Source organism: Hippichthys cyanospilos, chromosome 10, assembly GCF_059441005.1.
Source record: "Hippichthys cyanospilos isolate Australia breed blue-spotted pipefish chromosome 10, RoL_Hcya_1.0, whole genome shotgun sequence".
In the NCBI taxonomy this organism is placed as follows: Eukaryota; Metazoa; Chordata; class Actinopteri; order Syngnathiformes; family Syngnathidae; genus Hippichthys; species Hippichthys cyanospilos.
The window spans coordinates 1,828,596-1,851,355 of record NC_142378.1 but is presented as its reverse complement, the minus strand read 5'-3'; the positions used below and the strand labels follow the sequence as shown (position 1 = coordinate 1,851,355).

General features: G+C 42.8%; 1 protein-coding gene across 2 annotated transcripts in view; it reads right to left on the bottom strand.

Moving 5' to 3' along the window:
- The window catches only part of lpp (LIM domain containing preferred translocation partner in lipoma), a 132,436-nt gene that overhangs the window by 18,235 nt on the left and 91,441 nt on the right, over window positions 1-22,760 (bottom strand). For both annotated transcript variants that reach the window (XM_088425120.1, XM_088425122.1), the window contains exons 7-8: window positions 22,147-22,246; window positions 6,844-7,013 (exon numbers count right to left, since the gene is read on the bottom strand). In XM_088425120.1, the coding sequence (XP_088281246.1) occupies window positions 6,844-7,013; window positions 22,147-22,246 (270 nt within the window). The remainder of the gene's footprint in view (window positions 1-6,843; window positions 7,014-22,146; window positions 22,247-22,760) is intronic.

Genomic DNA, 22,760 nt, shown 5'->3' with positions numbered 1-22,760 from the left:
TTGGGGGGGGGAGAAGGATGGCTAAAAGTGCGACAGTGCGGGATAAAAGGTCTCACCGTTGAATAATGGCGGCATCAAGTTTAAACGGTGTTAATCCGCGGGATTGGGGCTAATGCGGATTGCGCCTCCATTTGAGGAGCGCGACACGAGCTTGCTCGCCAGGCCTTTAAGCAGCTCAATGTGTTGTCACTAGTTGATTAAGTGCTCTACAACAAGATGACAGGATTACCATTACACAAATGCACACTGAGTGCGCGTGCGGGTGCGTAAGGCCGTCGCTCACGTAGACCCGAAAAAACGTCCGCCTACTGCGGGGTTTGATATCGGCGCTTTCAGTTTTACGCATCTTTTCAGTTTTATTTGGTAGTCGTTCCGTGAATTCATACTTTCAACGTACGCACTAATTTGCAAAAAAAAAAAAAAAACACCAGCAGATAAGCTGAACTGGACCGCAGGGCTCAAATCATGAGACAAAAGTTGTGGCTTCTAGTGCGAAAAATACCACATATTTTTGTTAGTACGGTGAGAAAAACATACTTTCATTCCTTGGATGAAAAGGAGAGTAATCGTCATCGAGAATAACCGAAACATTTCTGGATGTATTTTTTGACCACATCACCCGCATAGTCCACGACACACCGCGAAAGAGAAGTAGAAAACTATCAAATTAGACCCAAAGAAAGAAGTTGAAAAATGAGTGCAGGGACGGCACCTGATTCGTCAACGGCGTTTGACTGACAGGTCAAGGCCGAGCGGAGGCAGCGATACGGGCGCCGTTATTTCTTTGCAATAAGCTCGCTTTTGTGGCGTGCCAGATAATCGCCGTAATTACATTCAGGACGCTCGGTGTCCGTCACCTCCGGAATGCTCAGAAAAAAAAAAAGGCGGCGGCAGATTAGGTTTTATTTTCTTTTCATAGTATTTTTTTTTTTTTTAATCTCTTCCCAAGGCGTCTTTCAGCGCGACCTTGTTATATGTCGAGCTCGCTGACAGTAAAACGTCCATCAGCGTGAACGTAGTTTCCTCAGAACTGCAAATGAGTGACAGTCCCGTATGTAACCTAACTACACCAGTTTCAAAACCATAAAGGTAGATTTTATAACGTAAAAGGAAAAAACTCGCTAGGATATTTGTTGGTTGTACGTCGTCAATATTATAGGTGGTGCGTTTACGCAAGAGCGGGTTTATGTCGGTGGAAATGAAAACTGAGGGATTGGGATATTCCAATTGGAAACAGAATCCCTCTTTGAAATGATATGCAATACAGTGCAGGAAATTGATGAAGGTAATCCGACAGTAATCCGTTCCGGAGTTGGGATTGTAAGGCGACCAAATAACAGACCAGCATTTAGTGACGCCGACCAATAACATATCAGTATTTCAGTGACGCCGTTACGCCCACCAATAGCGAACCAGCATCTTAGTGACGCCGACCAATAACAGATCAGCATTTAGTGACGCCGACCAATAGCAGACCAGCATCTTAGTGACGCCGACCAATAACAGACCAGCATTTAGTGACGCCGACCAATAGCAGACCAGCATTTAGTGACGCCGACCAATAGCAGACCAGCATCTTAGTGACGCCGACCAATAACAGACCAGCATTTAGTGACGCCGACCAATAGCAGACCAGCATTTAGTGACGCCGACCAATAGCAGACCAGCATTTAGTGACGCCGACCAATAGCAGACAAGCATTTAGTGACGCCGACCAATAACAGACCAGCATTTTAGTGATGCCAACCAATAACAGATCAATATTTTAGTGACGCCGTTATGCCCACCAATAGCGGACCAGCATCTTAGTGACGCCGACCAATAGCAGACCAGCATTTTAGTGATGCCAACCAATAACAGATCAGTATTTTAGTGACGCCGTTATGCCGACCAATAACAGACCAGCATTTTAGTGATGCCAACCAATAACAGATCAATATTTTAGTGACGCCGTTATGCCCACCAATAGCGGACCAGCATCTTAGTGACGCCGACCAATAGCAGACCAGCATTTTAGTGATGCCAACCAATAACAGATCAGTATTTTAGTGACGCCGTTATGCCCACCAATAGCGGACCAGCATCTTAGTGACGCCGACCAATAACAGACCAGCATTTAGTGACGCCGACCAATAGCAGACCAGCATTTAGTGATGCCGACCAATAGCAGACCAGCATTTTAGTGATGCCAACCAATAACAGATCAGTATTTTAGTGACGCCGTTATGCCGACCAATAACAGACCAGCATTTTAGTGATGCCAACCAATAACAGATCAATATTTTAGTGACGCCGTTATGCCCACCAATAGCGGACCAGCATCTTAGTGGAGCGCTAAACAAGCTGCTATCAATCATGGACAATCCAACACATCCACTACACAGCATCATCCACAGACAGAGGAGCTGCTTCAGTGACAGATTGCTGTCACTGTCCTGCTCCACGGACAGGCTGAGGAGATCATTCCTCCCCCATGCCATGAGGCTCTTCAACTCCACCCGGGGCAGTAAAAGCTCACATTAAACTCAAAACCTCATACTCTGCACTGCACTATTCACTTTATACAAGCACCTTAATTATACTTGCACTAGACTCCAACGATTCACACTATTCTGTTTACACTGTTAACAAGCACCTTAAGTATACTTCTGTACTGGACTTATGTGTATCTTGTGTATTTTATTTCTCATATTTTATATCTCGACTTGAGGATACTGCTGGAAATGTGAATTTCCCTACGGGGATGAATAAAGTATCTATCTATCTATCTATCTATCTATCTAGTGACGCCGACCAATAGCAGACCAGCATTTTAGTGATGCCAACCAATAACAGATCAGTATTTTAGTGACGCCGTTATGCCCACCAATAGCGGACCAGCATCTTAGTGACGCCGACCAATAACAGACCAGCATTTAGTGACGCCGACCAATAGCAGACCAGCATTTAGTGACGCCGACCAATAGCAGACAAGCATTTTAGTGACGCCAACCAATAACAGATCAGTATTTTAGTGACGCCGTTATGCCCACCAATAGCGGACCAGCATCTTAGTGACGCCGACCAATAACAGACCAGCATTTAGTGACGCCGACCAATAGCAGACCAGCATTTAGTGACGCCGACCAATAGCAGACAAGCATTTAGTGACGCCAACCAATAACAGATCAGCATTTTAGTGACGCCAACCAATAACAGATCAGTATTTTAGTGACACCGTTACGCCGACCAATAGCAGACCAGCATCTTAGTGACGCCGACCAATAACAGACCAGCATTTAGTGACGCCGACCGATAGCAGACCAGCATCTTAGAGCGTGGTGACTCGCGGTCATACCAACACACACTTACCACCAAGTTTAGAATTTTGTAATCGTTGCTGATGCCGTAAAGCGGGAAAAATGCCGTAACAAGGGGACGAAAATTTCTTTTATTCCACTTTCTAACGTAAAAAAAACAAAACGTAACCTAGGGACGCCGTAACCTGGGGTTCCACTGTACACCTTCCTTTATAACCTGACTTGGTTTATGTCAACTTTTTGCAGTGTTCAAGTTTTATTATAGCTCTTTCAATGCCCTTTGAAAAAAAAAAAAATCCCTGTTTGTGGACATTTTTTGACTTATATTTTCTGCCTGTTCTTTGACAGCAACATTTGATTTGAAGAATATCTTGATTTCACGATCGTGTCTAAAAGGACGGAATTTCTGGGTTTTAGCGATGGGGTGCGAAAAGGGGTAAAAGGGTGCCAAGAGGCTCGGACGGCGCGCCTGTCGGGATTCCTCGACTGACTCCAAGGCAAAGTTCCCTCTCCTGACAATCGCGGAGCTAATCGCACGGGAGACGCCCACGGGACGGGAATAAAAGGAGGGAGGAACGACTTCCATGAAAGGAATCCCGATTTTGTGCGCCTCTCATTCTGATCCTGCGCCAGAAGAACATTTATGCTGATGAAATGCATAAATAAAGTGGCTGAATTATTCGGCTTGGAGAAGTTCCAGAGCAGACGGGCACAATCGCCGTGAGTGCCTCGCAAAGCGGAAGATTTAAGAGACGCGGCCGGGCGGGCGCCGCCTCGGCTTCCGCGCGGGTTGCGCCGCGACTTTCCCGTCCGTTTCAACGAAAGCCACGTCGGGATGCGGGAACCGCGGATGGGACCAGATCTCGTGCGGCGACATCTCGTGAGAAGTCCTGTTTATATAGCGCTCCTTTCAAAGAAGGCCAATAAATAACGGTGATTTCAATATTAACCATAATAATTGTGATTATTATTTTGGCCATAATGGTGCAGCCCTAATACACATATATACCGTTTTATTGGACTATACGCACCGACTTTTTCCTCATGATTTGAGCCCTGCGGCTTATAGTCCAGTGCGGCTTATCTGTGGGTGTTTTTGGGGTATTTTTTTTTTTGCGAGCCACCAGGAAGCAAATGCGTGTATCCGTTCGAGGTGTGAATTTATGGAACAAATATACAATAGAACTGAAAAGATGTGAATCAGTGAGTCAGTGGCTGTGCTCAAAAAGAGTTCAGACAAAATATTATAAAAAAAAAAAAATGTCTAAATTTAATAAGGGAATGGATACAATTTGGGTAAATTTGTGGTGTAAATTTTATATGCAGTACAAAGTATATTTGATTTTATTAATAATTGTATATGAATTATGTAGAAGGTGTTATTATGTTGGCAAAAATAAACTATCAAACAAAGGGATATATATATATATATATATATATATATATATATATATATATATATATATATATATATATATATATATATATATATAAAGAAAACGTAGACAAAAGAAATCTGACTACTTTCAACTTTGAAAGCAAACTTAGTAAGTGTACATTTGCAGGCCATCTTGTTCATTTACTTTGTTCGCCCGATAAAAAGAAAACAAACTTGAAAACTGGAAAATCTAACAGCGTGTTAGGCATTATTTCACCGCGAATTTGAGCAAAAATGTCCTCTCGTTCTCAGGGACGCGACTCTCGTGAGACATCTGCTCTCATGGAATTCGCGTCTGATTTTTTGGACTTTTTCTTTCGTCCGGTCAATTGCAATTTCCAAACGAAAGCAATATGGAAAACGTGGCGGCCTTGGTGGAGGTCTGCAGTCAAGCGAGCGCTTTGAAGTGTGTGACGACTTCTTCCGGTAATTAGCGGCGCCTCTCATGGCAGCTTATAAATCGCATCGATGTTGATACCAAAGATGGCACAATCCAAATCAAACATTTCCATCCCGAAAGCCATCAGAAGAATTCAAACTTTTCTTTCTTCTTCTCCTTATCAGCTCGGCAAAGCTAATTAAAAAAAAAAAACATCCCGACGCGGTTTTGACGTTTATGAAATACACAAAGGGCGGCGGAACGCCGGCTTATCGGCGTATCGGCGCCATCGACTCGCTGATATGGTCGGCTCAGGCGAAAACATGCGCGAGAAGACAAAAAAGAAATCCAGTCAAAGAGAAGTTAAGATCATTCCTTAATCAAGTCGTCACAACTTTTTTTTTTAAATAAAGACTAATTTACAAAGTGAGGGAATATGAGTTTGGACTTGACTGAATTCTCACTAGTTTTATAGGCAATTTGAAGAAGGTGTGCGCACTTATGCAAACATATCCCTGTCTTAATTTGACTTCTCCTTTCGCCATTTTTTTAAAATTTTGTACAGTTCACCTGGAAACTTTTTTTTCCCCAGCGACGTGTTAATGACACGTCCTGATAAAAGCTTAAAGGGATAGTGCGTAAGATTTACCATTACCATTGTCCGTAGCCATAACAAACATGGCCGCCTCCAGGGGGTGCTGCATTTACCATTGTCAGTAGCTATAACAAACCTGGAATTTTGCTATAGCGGTAGCAAAAATATCACTAGCTTAATTTTACTTCTTTCGCCATTTTTTTGTGTTCACGGGGAAACTTTTTTTTTCCGGGGTCAGCGACGTGTTAATGACGAGCTTAAAGGGGTAGTGTGTAAGATTTAGAGGGTTTTTCATTACGGACACCAGGGGGTGCTGCAGGTGCAGCGTTTATCATTGGCCGTAGCTATAACAAACATGGCCGCCTCCATGGGGTGCTGCATTTACCATTGTCAGTAGCTATATCAAACGCGGCATTTTGTTATAGCTTTAGCAAACGTATCCCTGGCTTAATTTTACTTCTCCTTTCGCAATTTTTTTTTGGGGGGATTAGTACAGTTCACAGGTAAACTTTTTTTTTTCCGGGGTCAGCGACATGTTAATGACACGTCCTAATAAAAGCTTAAAGGGATAGTGTGTAAGATTTAGAGCGTTTTTCATTACGGACAGCAGGGGGTGCTGCATTTCCCATTATTTGTAGCTATACCAAACATGGCCGCCTCCATGGGGTGCTGCATTTACCATTGTCAGTAGCTTTAACAAACGCAGAATTTTGTTATAGCTTTAGCAAACGTATCCCTGGCTTAATTTTACTTCTCCTTTCGCCATTTTTTTTTTTTTTGGGATTAGTACAGTTCACAGGTAAACTTTTTTTTTTTTCTGGGGTCAGCAACGTTTTAATGACGAGCTTAAAGGGGTAGTGTGTAAGATTTAGAGCGTTTTTCATTACGGACAGCAGGGGGAGCTGCATTTCCCATTATCCGTAGCTATACCAAACATGGCCGCCTCCGGAGGGGTGCCACCCCCCCATGTGATATCATTTCATGATAACGACACCTATGATTACATTTAAAACATAGCGTTGCTCATTAAGAAGACATTTTTGGAAATTTGCAAGGATTTGATGGAGTCCTTTTTGGCCAAAATCGTACACACACTGCCCCTTTAAGGGCGGAAGGTCGTAAAGGCGCTCACCACGTAGCAGGGCTCGCAGTAGGCCTTCTTGTCCACGGCGTAGAAGGGTTTGCCGCGCAGCTTGCCGCTGCAGGTCATGCACACGAAGCAGTCCACGTGGAAGACCTGGTCCATGGCCGTGCAGCCGGTGCCCTCGCCCACCACGTTCTCCCCGCAGCTGGCGCAGCGCCCTGGGGGGGGGGCGAGACGAGAGGCGGGGTGAGGGATGCCTTCAGGGTCGCGGGCGGGAAAGGCGAAGGAGCGGCGGGACATTTTCTTTGAGGCACGCTACAGTATATATCATTTTGTCTTCCTTTGTTTTCATTCTCATGTTGAATTGCATTTTATTCAATTTACATTTTCTTAAGTGTTTTGAAAGGAAAAAAATGTAAAAATGGAATGTAAAAATGTCTCAAAAATATGCAACTTTTTGTTTCTTTAAAATGGGTTAAGTTCAGCAGTTACATTTGAATGCACTGCCTAGTTAATTGCACTTTCAAAAGTATGTTTTTTTCGTAAAAAAAATTGCAGGTCCAAAAACAGTATTTTTTTTTTTTAAATGTGATTTTTTTTAAATAAAAGATGTATAATTTTGAGACATTTTTTATCAAATTTAATTTTTTAAATGTAAAAAATAAAAACGGTTCTTGAAAATAGAGTCCAAGTCTTCGAGCAAAACTGCCGGAAAAAAGGCATGAACTGAAGAGAGATAGTTGGTATATTTTCAAATGTAAAAATACAAAAAACAATTAAAAAAAAAAATTTATTACATTTTACAAAGGTCTGGAGTTTTATGTTTTTTTTAACAATTTTATTCGTGAAAAATGTTTGTTTGTGGTTAGAAAAACAAAGTTTTATACATATATATATATATATTTTATTATTTTTTTTTAAACAGGACTTTTCTGGCATAACTTTGTTTTTTTTGCATAACAGCAAAAAAAAAAACATTTTTCTTAAAAATATAATCCTTAAAAAAAATTTAAACTCTAAACTTCCGTAGTTAAAATACAAATTTAGATTTTATTTCCCCTTTGCAATAGTATATATTGTAAAAGTAAATTTGTTGTCAGAAAAAAGTCCAGAAAAAGTTGTATATTTTCCAGAAAAAAAATTGTGGTAAATTTACAGTAAAAAAGTGAAGATATGTGTTTAAAAAAAAACAGTCTTTTTTATTATTTTTTGTTGTGTTTGTTGAAAAAAAACTTTTTTTTTTTTTTACAGAGACGCACTAAATGATTAAAATGCAATTTATTTTACCAATAAAAAAAAGACATCTTTTAAATTTTTTTTGTCCTAACCGGCTAAAAATCGGCATAAGGGACAAACATCTGTTATTTCCCAAACCCCGCCTTGTTTTCCAGCGTCAGAAGAAGGGACTTCTCGCAGGTCTCGGCCGTAATCCCACAAAGCGAAGCGAGGAAAAGAGAAAAAAGTGCGCGCGCGATAAAACAAACTTTTTGAAAGGGGTCGCGAGCTCCGAGATACGATTGGCGGCGAAAGAGGCCGATTGCGCGCTGGTGTGGCATTTGGATATCTTCAATTGCGTGGGCGATATCTTTAATTGGCTTTAAGATGTCCTCCACTCAATGGCACTTATCTGCGCGCCCAATTAACGCCGCTGTCGATTTCATTAGCGCTATCTTACAATAATAGCCTTGAAAGAGATATCGGCGAACGGGTTGGTTTTTTTGACGCGTCCGACGAGTGACGCCATCTCATTTCGTTGACTTCGGGACGATTTGACGGGTGATCGGCGGCGCGTCGGCGGTACCCGACGTTCGGTCGTTTTGACGTTTGGCGGGCGGCGTCGCGAGCGATATGGCCGCCGCACGTTCTCATCGCGAGAGTCGTTTACTGGTTGTTTTTTCCGTATATTTCCGAAATATTTCCGAAATGATAATTATCGGAAAAATCGGATTGGGGTGACTTCGGACATGATTACTTCTTACTTTCTGTTGTGTGATTCATTTATTTTGGTATTTTTTTTGCGTTTCGGTGGTCGTATATTGAAAACATTCCAGATAGAATCTCAAGAAACCGAGTGACACAATTCCGATTTTCTTCCTCCGATGTCAAGCGCAGTGAAGCTGTCAGTTCATTTTTCACAAAGTTTTCGGTGAACCTTATCAAATTGAAGCGTGAAACACAGGTTAAAACTGACTACTATACAGAGAAAGTTTTTTTTTTTGCGCTCTCTCAAAATGAGAGTTCCCGGAGTGATGGAGTTCAAAAATTCGTTGAAATATAAGAAAACAAAATCAGATTTCGACCTTGCGCTTGCGGATTTCAATACGCCACTCTGTCACCCATTCTAAATGCGGGAGGTCGAGGGGTATGCCCGAGCGGTGTCGAATTTAGCCCATGTCGGGCTCATTTACTGCCATTCAAAATTGAAAACGTTGCCAATTTTGGACATATTGAAAAACTGATGTTTTATCATGCATTTGCCCCGATTTTTGCATTAATCCTTTCAACGGCAACTCGCGAATAGAAATGTTTGTGTTGACACCCCAAAACCACCGGGTGGCGCTAGCGGGCAACCTATGACATCTGCAAGCCTTTCAGTGACTTCAACGATTGGCTTAGCCTGGACTCCCATAATGCCTAAGTCTTCAAACAGTCAAAATACTGATATACTAAATATTCCTTTTTTAATGTCATAAATGTATAAATATACCGTGTAGTTACTTTTGCTATTTTGCTACTTTTGCTGATGTTTAACTACATTAAACAAAGGAGCGAAGGCTGGTCTCGTGGGAATAATACGGGCGCGTCGGCGGAATCACGAGAGGGCTAATCACTTCACACACAGTGTGTGTGTGCGTGTGTGTGCGTGTGTGTGTGCGTGTGTGTAGACAGAGCCTGTTAGCGACTGGGGATCGCAGGCCATCTCTGGTGAGCTGATGGGAATGGCAAACGTGTCCCGCGGGAGCTCCCGCTTTTCAACAGCGAGCGGGAAATCTCACAAAAAAGTGGGGGAAAAAAAAAGGAATTTATTTTGAAGATTTTTTACCGGCAACAAAGTTATTAAGTTTTTTGGACAAGTCAGCAACAATATTTTTTTTCTGTTATGCTCACAGTAGAATTTGTTTTTTACTTCAGATTTTTTTTGAGGGGGTGACTTCCAACTAATTAAAGAAAATATATTTTTATAGTGGCTAAATTTAGACTTTTTAAAGTCTTTTTTTCTCTTTGTTTGTACAAGTCAGCAGCACTTCTTTTCTTATACTTGCAGAATTTAGTTAGATGTTTTTTTTTGGGGGGGGCGACTTTAAATTTAGGCACTAATGAAGGTAAAAAAAAATCTTTTATGAGTGTCTAAATTTGGACTTTTTTGAAGTCATTTTTTTTTCTCTTACGTGTCAAAAATATACTTTTCTTTTTTTGCTTGCAGTTGACAAAATTCTTGTAGTTTTTGTTACTGACAAAATTTCGGATTTTTGTGACAAAATGCAATTTTTGTCTCATAAATCTCGAATATCTAAGAAACGTCTTTTCATTCATGAGCCCAAATTCGGAGCTGAAAAACGCCTGCCCAAAAGTTGCCTGGAAAAAAAATGTATATTTAATTAAATAAACAAAACACCTCCCGCCGCATTGTCAAACTTTTGCGGCGAGCGCGTAACTTGGCTTTGTACGATCACACTCAAAATCACGCCAAGATACGTTGTCGCGTCAATAATTTGCGGACGGCGTCGTCGGCGAATAACGCAACGGCGAGCGTGGCGATTATTTACCCCGACGGACGTGGGGCGAGCGTCCCCGACACTTTCCGACGGCGGGAGGCGGGCGCGCGAAGGAACGATGAAAGCGGGCCCGGGCTCTCCCTGGCGTCCCTCCCGCCGAAAAGAACGGAAGCCTTAATGTCTCCACTTCAAATGTTTCCCGTACAAGCAACGCGAGTGTGACGGGGAGGGCGGGAGGCTTCATTTACACTTGACTCGCTCTCTTTGCTTTCATTCCCGCCGCCTCAGAAGTGTCTCTTCTGTGCCAAAGTCAAAACAGAAGAAAAAGAAGAAGAGAAAACCTTTTTTTTTTTTTAAGGCGCGCGTTCCCTGCGAGCCGCCTAGCGATGCTTAGACAATTTAATTGGATAAAAGGCAAAGATTAAAGAGCCCCTGACTCCGGGCTATTAATAATTGATTTCTAATGTATCGACGGAGACGGGGCGACGGCGTTGTTTGAGGACGGGCGTGGAGGGGTGTTGAGTGGCAGAAAAACCTTCTTTTGTTTTTTTTTTGTGTGTTTTTTTTTTTTTTTTTTTCGCCGGTGTGTTTTTCCCCGACACACGCGAGCACAAACTCTGGCATGCACACACGGCGATATCAAGGCGGTAAGGGAGCGCACGCTCGCGCCTCAATTTGATCTTACATCCTCGCAAATCAAAGACGCGGCGTGTAAAAGAAAAAAGGCGCGAGCGTTGGCACGCACGCAACTTTTTCTTGTGGGAGACGGAAAACTTTTTTTCCCGCCACTTGTGTGAAAATGAAGAACGGCGTTCTCGCTGGCGCAACCGTTGCGTGGCCCCCCGAGGCCGCGCAAACCTTTGTCTGCAGCCAAACTAACGAAAGGACCCCGTCGAACTCACCGATCGACCGATGACGACGTAAGCGAACATCCACTAAAATACCCAAACAGTACCAAAACAAACAACCTAATTAAACAATCGTATAACCGTGATTAAATAAATAACCGCATTAACTGGCGAAAATGGTACCCCCCTATGAACAATCCAAAATACCCAACCAGCAAACCATGTAACTTACCGACGACGGCATACAAAACCAACCAGCTACCTAATTTAACCTAGCTAACAACCGCGTAACCAATGACAGCCATCCAACTAACGAACCGACGAGTGTCCTCATACTAAAAACTTAACAAACCAAACACCTGACCAACCACCAAAAAAACAACTAATCAATGATCCAATCACCGAACAACTACTTAATCCCCTAAAAAACTAATTCTGATTCTTCTTCTTCACAAAGTGTAAAAATGAAAAACAATTGGACGGATTCATCAGTTAGGATCTCCTTGCTACCTCCTTCGCAACCAGAAGCAAAACTTAAGGAAGCACCTCATTCGCCAGCCAACGAACCGCATACCGAACCACCTAATCGACAGCCTGAGCAACCAAGCAAAAGGAAGCGTCACTTTAGATCACGTGTGTCAAACTCAAGGCCCGGGGGCCAGAACCGGCCCACCACATCGTTTGATGCGGCCCGCCAAATGCTGATTTGATTTCAAGTTTCTAGCTAAACTTGCAGATCGTCTTCAAAAATAACCATTTTCTGTTCCCGATCTATCTTTTGAACAGTTTTTATCCGCCTCTCTTTTCAAAACTAGGTAAAGATGTAAACCAGCAAAAATGGCGTTTATTAGACAAGTGTTTTTCTATTTTTAAGTCCTAAATTTTCAGGATTTTAGAAAAAAAAATTGAAGGGGTACGTTAAAATTCAAGCTTTTTTAGACTAGTTTTAGATTTATTCCGGCCCTCTAACAGACACTATAAGTACAATGTGGCCCACGATAAAAATCAGTTTGACACCCTTGCTTTAGATCGCAGGTGTGGAACTCCAGTCCTGGAGGGCCGGTATCCTACATGTTTTCAAACCTTTTCCCTCAAAAACACCTGATTCAAATGATCGGGATCATTTCGAAGCTCCCGCGGAGCTTGCTAATGAGCTAATTATTTGAATCAGGTGTGTTGGGGAAAGAAAACCGGAAAACATGCAGGATGCCGGAACTCCAGTCCTGGAGGGCCGGTATCCTACATGTTTTCAAACCTTTTCCCTCAAAAACACCTGATTCAAATGATCGGGATCATTTCGAAGCTCCCGCGGAGCTTGCTAATGAGCTAATTATTTGAATCAGGTGTGTTGGGGAAAGAAAACCGGAAAACATGCAGGATGCCGGAACTCCAGTCCTGGAGGGCCGGTATCCTACATGTTTTCAAACCTTTTCCCTCAAAAACACCTGATTCAAATGATCGGGATCATTTTGAAGCTCCCGCGGAGCTTGCTAATGAGCTAATTATTTGAATCAGGTGTGTTGGGGAAAGAAAACCGGAAAACATGCAGGATGCCGGCCCTCCAGGACTGGAGTTCCACACCTATGCTTTAGATCATGGATGTGAAACTCCAGTCCATGTTTTTGAACAGACTCTCTCAAACACACCCGATTCAAATCATTAGAATGGTGGCTGACAAACCACTCATTTGAATCAGGTGTGTTGTGTGGGAAAACCTGAAAACGCGGAGGAGAGCGGCCCTCGAGGACCGGAGTTTCACGCCCGCGCTTTAGATTGATCGCCGTTAAATCAAGGCGTCCCATTCTCAACCACAACGCAACTTTCGTTTCGCGTCGTCGCCCAAAGCGCCGCGGCCCGTCACGGTCGCCTCTCGGCGCTCCGCGTGACCCCGCCTTCAATCTCACTCCCGGCGCGGGCGAACGGCGGCCCGACCGGCGCCGCTCCACGTTAGCGCTCGGCCCGTCGGGGGGGGGGCCGTCGGGGGCCCGCGCTGGAGTGTGGCTTACATGTTTGAGGGGCGGGTCGGCGTGGAGTCAAGGCAGGGAACAGGTGACTTTGCGTGCGTGTGTATGGAAGCGTGTGTGTGTGTGTCTTTAGCGTGCGTTTTGCCTGCGTGCGCTTGCGTGCGTGAGCGTGCAGATGTCTGCACACTCCCGAGGTCAAACACTCGCTCGCAAATGAAATCTAGCAACAACGTGAGCGCCCGGCAGCCTGGCGTGCGCTCGCACGCCAGCTGATCTTGCAAGCCTGACTGGAGCTGTCTCAACGAGGCAGGAGCGCCGGCGAGGGCCCCGGCCCGAGGGGGGGGGGACGACGGGGAGGGGGAAAGAGGGGGCGGTCACCTCGCGTGAACCGCCGCCAGAGAGAAAGAGAGAGAGCGAGTGGGGAGAGAGAGAGAGAGAAAGGAAGATGAGCGGCTTTCCGTCGCCAAGAAATGGAAAGGGAAGAGTAGACAAGAGGAGCGCTGGCACACGCCGGCGCAGAAACTAGAAAGCGGAGCTGATACTGCCGAGCGCGTCGTCGGGACCGGGGGGGTGCAAAGTGGGCGGGGACGTTTTCGTCCCGGGGCAAAAAACACGTTTTGTTGATGTTGTTTCTAAAAAAAAAAAAATGTATTTGTATTCCTTCGTTGAAGAGCCGCGGCTCGTCGCCGTAAACGGGAAATTAAATAATTAATTGACGGCAAAATTTGGAGTTTAACCTAAGTACGTCACTGAGTGCCAAACTCACCAATAAACCAGCCAACAACGAGACATCTAACTATCCAACTAGCTCACCGGCCGACCAGATACCTAAAAGAAAAAAGAAAAAACGGCTCACGAATGAAAAGAAAAAAAAAAATCACAAATCAGCCAGATTATCAACAAAATAACTACCTGTTTAACCAGATAACCTAACTAACTGACCAAAAAAAAAAAACGTAACCAACCGACCTATCTACACGGTTATCTAAAGACCCAAAATCCAACAGTCCAACCACCCAAACATATAAGCAACTAATTAACTAGCTAACTAACTGCTAACTACTACAACCCACTAACCAATCAGCTATTGAACCCAGCACATCACTCACCAAATAACTCGTTTGTGACACTAACCTTTAACACTAACTAATGAGCAAACCAACTCTGCATTCTCAACTACTTAATCCCCTAAAAAACTACCAAACTACTAAACCAAAACAACATCTCACCAATCAACTAACCACTAAACCAACCACCTAAATACCTACCTAATCAAACAAACTAACCTATGAACTAGCAATCCAATCACCAGAAGAACTCCCAAACTAACAACCACCAAACAAAAACAACCAACTAATTAGTTAACAAATTAGTTAACTAATTTTCATGATCAGAAACATGACAAACCAACCTGACAAACATCCAAAACACAAACTCACAAACCAACCACTCGAGAAAGTTAGTTACTTACCAACCACTCGAGTAAGTAACTAATTTACTTGAGTGGTTGGTTCGTTATTTTTCTGATCGTTGAAGTTGTTGCCGAGTTGGTTTGCTAATTAGTCAGTAAGTAAGTAAGTAAGTTCATTACTTACTTGAGTTAGTTAAGTAAGTAAAGACGTCAACCAAACACACAGTGAACTACCCGCTACCATCCAGTAACAAACTAGCTAACTCCCCTATCAAAAATGAACCAATTTGCACCCAATCACCCAAATGTCCAAAAACTGATGGTCATACTAAATAACTAACTTGGCAACAATCGACATGGTCAGATATCTATCTAACCAACCCCCAAAAAATCCAAACTAACTCACCAACCCACCACCCAACCCTCGATCTTACAAACCAACTGGCTAACCAAACAAACAAATCGTCGAACAATCAACTAAAACATCGACCAAACAAGCAAACGTGTAACTAATAAACCAGCTACTCGCAAATGAGGTAAAAAACAACTAACTAACTCAAGAAAGCAGCACATCATCTCATGTGAAGGAAAGGCCCAAATCACCATGAAAATCCCGCCTAAAGCGAAACAATTTGATTCAAGAACACAATTACGTCTTTGTTTGAGTGGAGTACCAGTGGAGCATGCGTTGCGTTTGTGTGTTTCCCGTGGCCTTTTCGCAGACACACACACACACGTGCGCTCGCACACACACTGTATGCTAATCCAGTGTAGGTGGTAGGACACCGATGCCGGGTTTAAGAGGAGAGCTGCCATGTCACCAGACTGATGGCCCCTCATGCCCCCGGCGGCTGGGTGACCTCTTTCCAGTCGCATCATAATAATGCGCGTGCACGCGCGCGCACGCGCAGAAAATATGCACAGCGTGACAAAGAGGCAACGCTGTGATTGAGGAAATCCTTAAATAGGGGTAAAAAAAAAAGTGGAAACTAAAGGGCATGTAAGCAGATTAGAGGCGGGGGGGGAAGATTTGGGAGGCAAAAAGCTAAAAATGATCTCAGAGAGCCCCACCCCCCCCCCACTTTAAACAAAATTTAGAAAAAAACTGAAGCGACTACATCGTGTAACTAAATCAACATGATTTATTATCTGTAAATCGGTATTTTATGCTGTAGTATTTGGATTTTCAAAGCGTATTCATTCTGGTGATTACACCCACACCCACCAATTTTACCCACCAGTTTTATGTTTTTACGTCAAATATTGCTGCTATGTTGCAACTCGACCCAATGACATTTTATGAATCCGCAGTCAATCCAAAAGGCCAAAATGACGCCAACGGGATGGTGAGGCCAAACCATCCATGTTGCCGAGTGAAATTATTCATCATGTTTGGTCAAACGTGTCTATTTACTACCTTTTTTGAAACAAGCGGCATATGAACAAGGCTTCGAGGCTTGATACTTGCAAATAATAATAATAATAAAGTAAATAATGGCTAAAACTTGGCACGCAGGGCAACATAGCTAACTTACATACTGAGTGCAAACCAATGGAAAATTGAAGCCTACTTAGAACCCAGCACACTATTTACTTTTAAACAATTACCAGTCAAAATGTCATTTCCTGCCATTTCAAATCGATTTTATTCCATTTTATTTGCAAATCGGATTTTTCCAAATGGGTCTCAATTGACAGCTAGCGCGGTATTTATTAGGAATCAGGTGGGAAACACAACGCCGTTTCACACTGGTAAATAACAGGGTGAGAAAAGTAGAGGCTTTTGTCATGCAAACGTGTGGGAAACATTGCCCCCTGGTGGTAGGACGACAAAGTATTTGATTTGATAACAAAAACTTGGCACGCAGGGCAACATAACTTATCTGCTGAGTGCAAACCAATGAAAAAACGAAGCCTACATAGAACAAAGCACATTATTTACTTTTAAGCAAATTGTTTAAACAATTACCAGTCAAAATGTCATTTCCTGCCATTTCAAACCGATTTTATTCCATTTTATTTGCAAATCGGATTTTTCAAAATGGGTCTCAATTGACAGCTAGCGCGGTACTTATTAGGAATCAGGTGAGAAACACAACGCTGTTTCACACTGGTAAATAACATTAGGGTGAGAAAAGTAGAGGCTTTTGTCACGGAAACGTGTGGAAACCGTTGCCCCCTGGTGGTAGGATGACAAAACGCTTGGTTTCATCACTCGCGTTGACGAGGGTACGCAGGGTTTATCTTTGAAGCTTCCTCTGACACCCATATCTCCTTGTTGTGACAAGGAAGGCAACAGCTAAAAGCAAACTCCCGAGAGGCCGCTGAGGGCGACCCGCGTCAGACGAGCCGCGACGAGTGGAAAGAAGGGCTCTATTAATACCTTCGCCAAATACCAAGAAAAAGCTCGACTTCCGCCTGACCCAATTACCTGGGCTGATCCGTCCGGAGTCTTCCAAGATTCCTCATCAACATTTCATGCGAGGTGTCTCATGAATTATGACGCCTCTTCCGCCTGACATTTCCCGCAAAAACCGTTTCCCGCTTCTTCCGCGCTTGTATTCCGCTGCAGTAATTAAAAAAAAAAAAAAACGTCGCACGAAAACTCAGGAAACTCACTGGAGAGTAACTTTGTATCAATATTGATCGGGCGTGATTGTATATTGTATTTATGATTGTATGTATGAATTATGTGCATTTTTTTGCTCATATTTTGCCGCTTATATACCGGCTTATAGTCCGGTTTATAGTCCCGAAAATACGGTTAAAAAAAAGAAAAAACTCAACAATACTATTTGTGCCCTGACACTGGTGAGTTATTTTTAATACCATGCCTCTATGAATGTCCAATGGGGGGTGCAATAGACTTTCTAAAATCCTCTAAACCATAGGTGTCAAACTCCGGTCCTCGAGAGCCGGCATCCTGCATGTTTTCCAGTTTTCTTTCCCCTATACACCTGATTCAAATGATTAGCTCATTAGCAAGCTCTGCAGGAGCTTCAAAATGATCCCAATCATTTCAATCAGGTGTTTTTCGGGGAAAAGGTTTGAAAACATGTAGGATACCGGCCCTCCAGGACTGGCGTTAGAGTCTAAACTAAAAAAGTGATACATTTTCAAAACAACTTTGAATTTTATCACCCGTATATTATAAAGGAATCAAGTTTGTTCGTTTTTGAATCAAATGGAGGATACCGGCCCTCCAGGACTGGCGTTTGTTTAGAGTCTAAACTAATAAAGTGATACATTTTCAAAACAACTTTGAATTTTATCACCCGTATATTATAAAGGAATCAAGTTTGTTCGTTTTTGATTCAAATGGAGGATACCGGCCCTCCAGGACTGGTGTTAGAGTCTCAAAGTTTCAAAACAACTTTGAATTTTATCACCCGTATATTATAAAGAAATCAAGTTTGTTCGTTCTCGATTCAAATAATAATTAACGGACATCGTGGTGAGCGCCATAACATCGCCGATCGTCTCCCATCTAATTATTTTCAGCGGCGGCTTGTTGGGTCAAGCGAATACCGGGCTCGGCTTATAGGTTGAAATTTCCGGCTCTAGCGAGAAAGACAAGACAAGAATAGAGGAATTGTCATTCCCGCATTAAAACCAAACACAAAGCGCAAGAAATAAAACGCCATCATCACTAATTGTAAATAATGCAGAGCCGCTCATCCTTTTTCAATTATTCAGCTTTATGTCCCGGTTTTGGCTTGACAGCCGTGTCGTGACGACAAAATAACGTACAAATGCCAGGGAATTTGTACAGCGGCTGCTGTGTCTTATTAGATTTGCCCGCGCGCTACAAACGCACAAACGCGCGCGTATATAAACACGCGCCCGGCGCACACCTACGCAGCGGCTAAGTGGATTAAACATGACGGATGATGACATTTGTACAAGAGGCCCCTTCACATGACTTCAATCTAATCTAAGACTCCAAATCAAAGATGCTAACGTGTTCTTTTTTGTTTTTTTTTTATGCGCTTTCATTTTCAGGTTTTTTTTTGAGCGCGTGACTACGCTCATGGAATGACCAATCGCGGCGTAGGCCGGTAGTCATTCGCCGGAGCGATTTTTGTTAGCTTAAAAAAAGCTAATGCCGCGGATAAAGCTATTAGGCCGCAAACACATTTGTAAAACATATTTTGTCAAATTCAACGTGAGGAATGTGTTACGTGCACAAATAAGGGCATGCTAAGTCCGCTAAATATGCTACTGCTATAAAGCTACATATATAATCAAACAAGCTATGGCGATGAGACTTGCATGGTCATTTCAATCGGAATCAATTTGGAAACTCAAAATTACGTGAAATATTTTGCCCAACAACGCTGTGCGGTTGATAACCTTTGACCCAAAATGCTAACTTGCTAAGCTAATGAGGCTTGCTTATGTTATTGCATGATTTATTTACTTTTGTTTAAGTATAAGCCTGAACTAAAAGACCAAAATATTCATGTATAATAAACCTCAAGTGATCTTAATACAGATATTTTTTTATTCCTTCTGTTTGGTAAAATATACGGTCATTATTGTAAATAAGAATACAATCGATAAAAAAAAATGCACATCTGTGCGTCAAGACTCGGCTAGTCCATCTTCATTGAATGGTGTAAAAACAAACAAACAGAAAGACCAAACAAAAAAGCAACAACACATTTTTATGTTTATAGCATAGGTGTCAAATTCCAGTCCTGGAGGGCCGGCATGTATTCCAGTTTTCTCCCCCCAACACACCTGATTCAAACGAATAGCTTATTAGCAAGCTCTGCAGGAGCTTCAAAATGTTTTTCAGGGAAAAGGTTTGAAAAGGCGTAGGATACCGGCCCTCCAGGACCGGAATTCGACAGCTGCGCCCGCACTTCTTGCGCGGCATATTTGTAGAACGAGGGTCGATGACATTTCTAAAATCACTCAGCCCTAATTTCCAGTTATTAGTACAGTGACAGAGTATGGAGAGCGGGCCTTTTTAACTCCGCCTTGAGGATCTATCAGAGAGGGCCTATAACATTAATTCAATTCAACGAAGCCCCGGCGGACCAATGAGACGTCGCCGTTTCAACTTTATCAAAGGCCGCGGCGATAGCGCCGGAACTTTTGCCGGGGAAAGACAACGATTCGGTCCAGATCAGGGGCCCACTTTGATTAATCTCATTAATTACTCGCCCCGGGGTCTTGGCGACCAGGAGCCTTCCGTCAGAAGCCCCCCCCCCCCCCAACGAACCCCCATTCCCACTCTTAAAACAAAGTGCGCGGAGGCTTATGCGCTATTACATTCTTTGTAATTACAAAAGTCTCACGCTCTGGGACCGGCTCGGGAAAACATGGCAGACTTAAGTGATGGATCTTAAGGTTGCCGTGGCGACCGTGCGTCTGAAGGGGGGAGGCGGGCGGGGCGGCGGGGAGGTTGTTAGCGGGGGTCTCTCTGCGGACGGCCAACCGACTTTGCTAATGAGTTCTTTGGCTCACCTTAAATCTTTTCGCCGTACCGCTTTACTGGGTATGGAGCGCGAGGCGGACCGGAGCGGCTTTTCAAATTCGCCGCTGCCGACGACGAAAAGTTTCGTCATGTCGTCGCCCCGAAACGTCGATTTTATGAGGACTTTTTCCTGTGGTTTTGGCCATGGCTTTTTGAGGCTTTGTGTGAGTTTGCGTGAAACGGCGACTAAAAAAAAAAACCCCGCTTTTAGAAAACTCTAGAAATGAGACTACATTGACTGCTTCAAAACAAAATGGAGGATTTGTCACATCTTTCTTGACTTTATTGTGGGTCTCCTCATGATATACAGGGCTAGATTTTTTTTTTCCCAGAAAAATTATTCCTAATAACCCCTTCCGAAATTTTTGGAAATCACAATTTTCTATCAAACCATAGAAACAAGTTTAGCTGCCGTTATGAAAAAAAAAATGGCAGGTTTCCCATGTTTTAGCTTCTTGATTTTTTTGTTGGTCTCCTCGTGATAGACTGAGCAGGAAAATGTCACTTTGAAAAGAAAAATTACCCCTTAGAACTGCTTTTTTCAGAAATTTTTGTAAGTCACAATTTTCTATCAGGCCATAGAAACAAATGTTTACCAGCCTCTAGAAAACAAAATGGCAGATTTCCAATGTCTTTTGGCTTCTTGACTTGTGGGTCTCCTTGTGGTATATTGGGTGAGAAATTTCCATTTTTCTCAGAAATTTTTCCCCTTAGAACTGTTTCATTTTGTGCAGAAAAATTACCCCCAAGTGCTGTTCTTTTTTTTCCCCCAAATTTTTGGAAATCACAATTTTCTATCAAGCCATGGAAACAAGTCTTATACTGGGAAATACCGGGCTAGAAATGTTCATTTTGTTAAGATTACCCCCTAAATTTTTTGCAATTCGCATTTTATTTATCGAGCCATTAAAAGCACTTCTTGTACATTTGGCAATCACCGTATTTTCCGCACTATAAGGCGCACCGGATTATAAGGCGCACCCTCAATTAATGACATATTTGAAAACTTTTTTCCATATATAAGGCGCACCGGATTTTAAGGGGCACCCTCAATTAATGACATGTTTTCAAACTTTTTTAATCACAATATCGTGATATTCAAAGTTATAACAATAATAAGTCTAATAATAACTCTAAATAACTGTAAACACACAAAAGAAAGAGGTCAAGCTTACTTTATCACTTCATTCCCCATCTACCAATCCCAATCTCAATATTGATCCACATATAAGGCGCACCTGATTATAAGGCGCACCATCAGCTTTTCAAAAAAAAAATAAGGCTTTTAGGTGCTCCTTAGAGTGTGGAAAATACGGTAATTATTTTTGGCAATGCGAACCGGCTACCTCAGCTGACACGCGACCCATCCGTCAACTCGCTCTGCCGCACGCCACCCAAAAAAAAAAAATAAAAATTGAGGCCAACCAGGCTTTGAGGGTCATTTCTCCGCTGTGTTTAAGCCAGGCAGGCAATTAAGGTCTTCATCATCATAGCCTCTCTAAGCAGAAGCAGTTTAAATACATGTCCCCGGCAGCGCTAATATCATAATACACCTACACGCCACCGCCGCAGCCAGCCATCTAATGGGCACGTGAGGCCACGCCAGCCCCGCCGCCCCCGAGGGGGATTAAAAGCTCCGGAGGGCGGGAAAATATCAGCCGCGCCGAATCCTCCTTCAATCCCCGAAAGAGTATTAACGCTTTAATCCTGGCAGTTATATTTTTATTTATGAAAGCGAGAGCTAAATTAATTATCAAACACCTCCGATAAAAATGCAAAAAATAAAAAAGGGAACCCGGAAGAAAAATAATCCACAAAATAAATAAAACCCACATATATATATATATATATATATATATATATATATATATATATATATATATATATATATACATATATATATATATATATTCAATGAAGAACTTACCAAAGTATTCCTCGGACGGAGGGTGGTCCATGTCAAAGAGCATCTTTTTGGTCAGGCGTTCCAGCTCGTCCTCGGGGTGGGCCGCGGGGGGGCCGCCGCTCTGAAGGGAACACAAACAGGAAGTTGGGGAAAATAAAAGTTCTGAGTCATCAAATGGCATCCTTGGATTTTTTTGGTCAACTTGCATCAATGAAAGGCTTGAATTAACACGCTCACGTACGCCCGCGCGCACACGACGTTAATGAAGCTCCGTCTGAAGGTCAAAGTCAACCGGTGCGATTTGCATGCATGCTGGTGTTGCTGCCCCCCCCACCCGCGTTAGAGAGCTGACCCTGGATCAGGCCCCGGCGGGGCGCTACAAGGAGGTCGCTCACGTCCTGCCGTGGAACAAAGGACGACCCTGACTCATCCTTGCGTTGGGCCGAAAAAACACCAATACACATCAAAAAGATGGCAAAAAAAATATTATGTGGTTCATCTATGTAAGGACATTTGAATTTGTTCTATAATTTGGATTTTTCAGGCACCTTTTGTCCTTATAAATATATATATTTATACATATTTTGTCCTTATATATATATATATATATATATATATATATATATATATATATA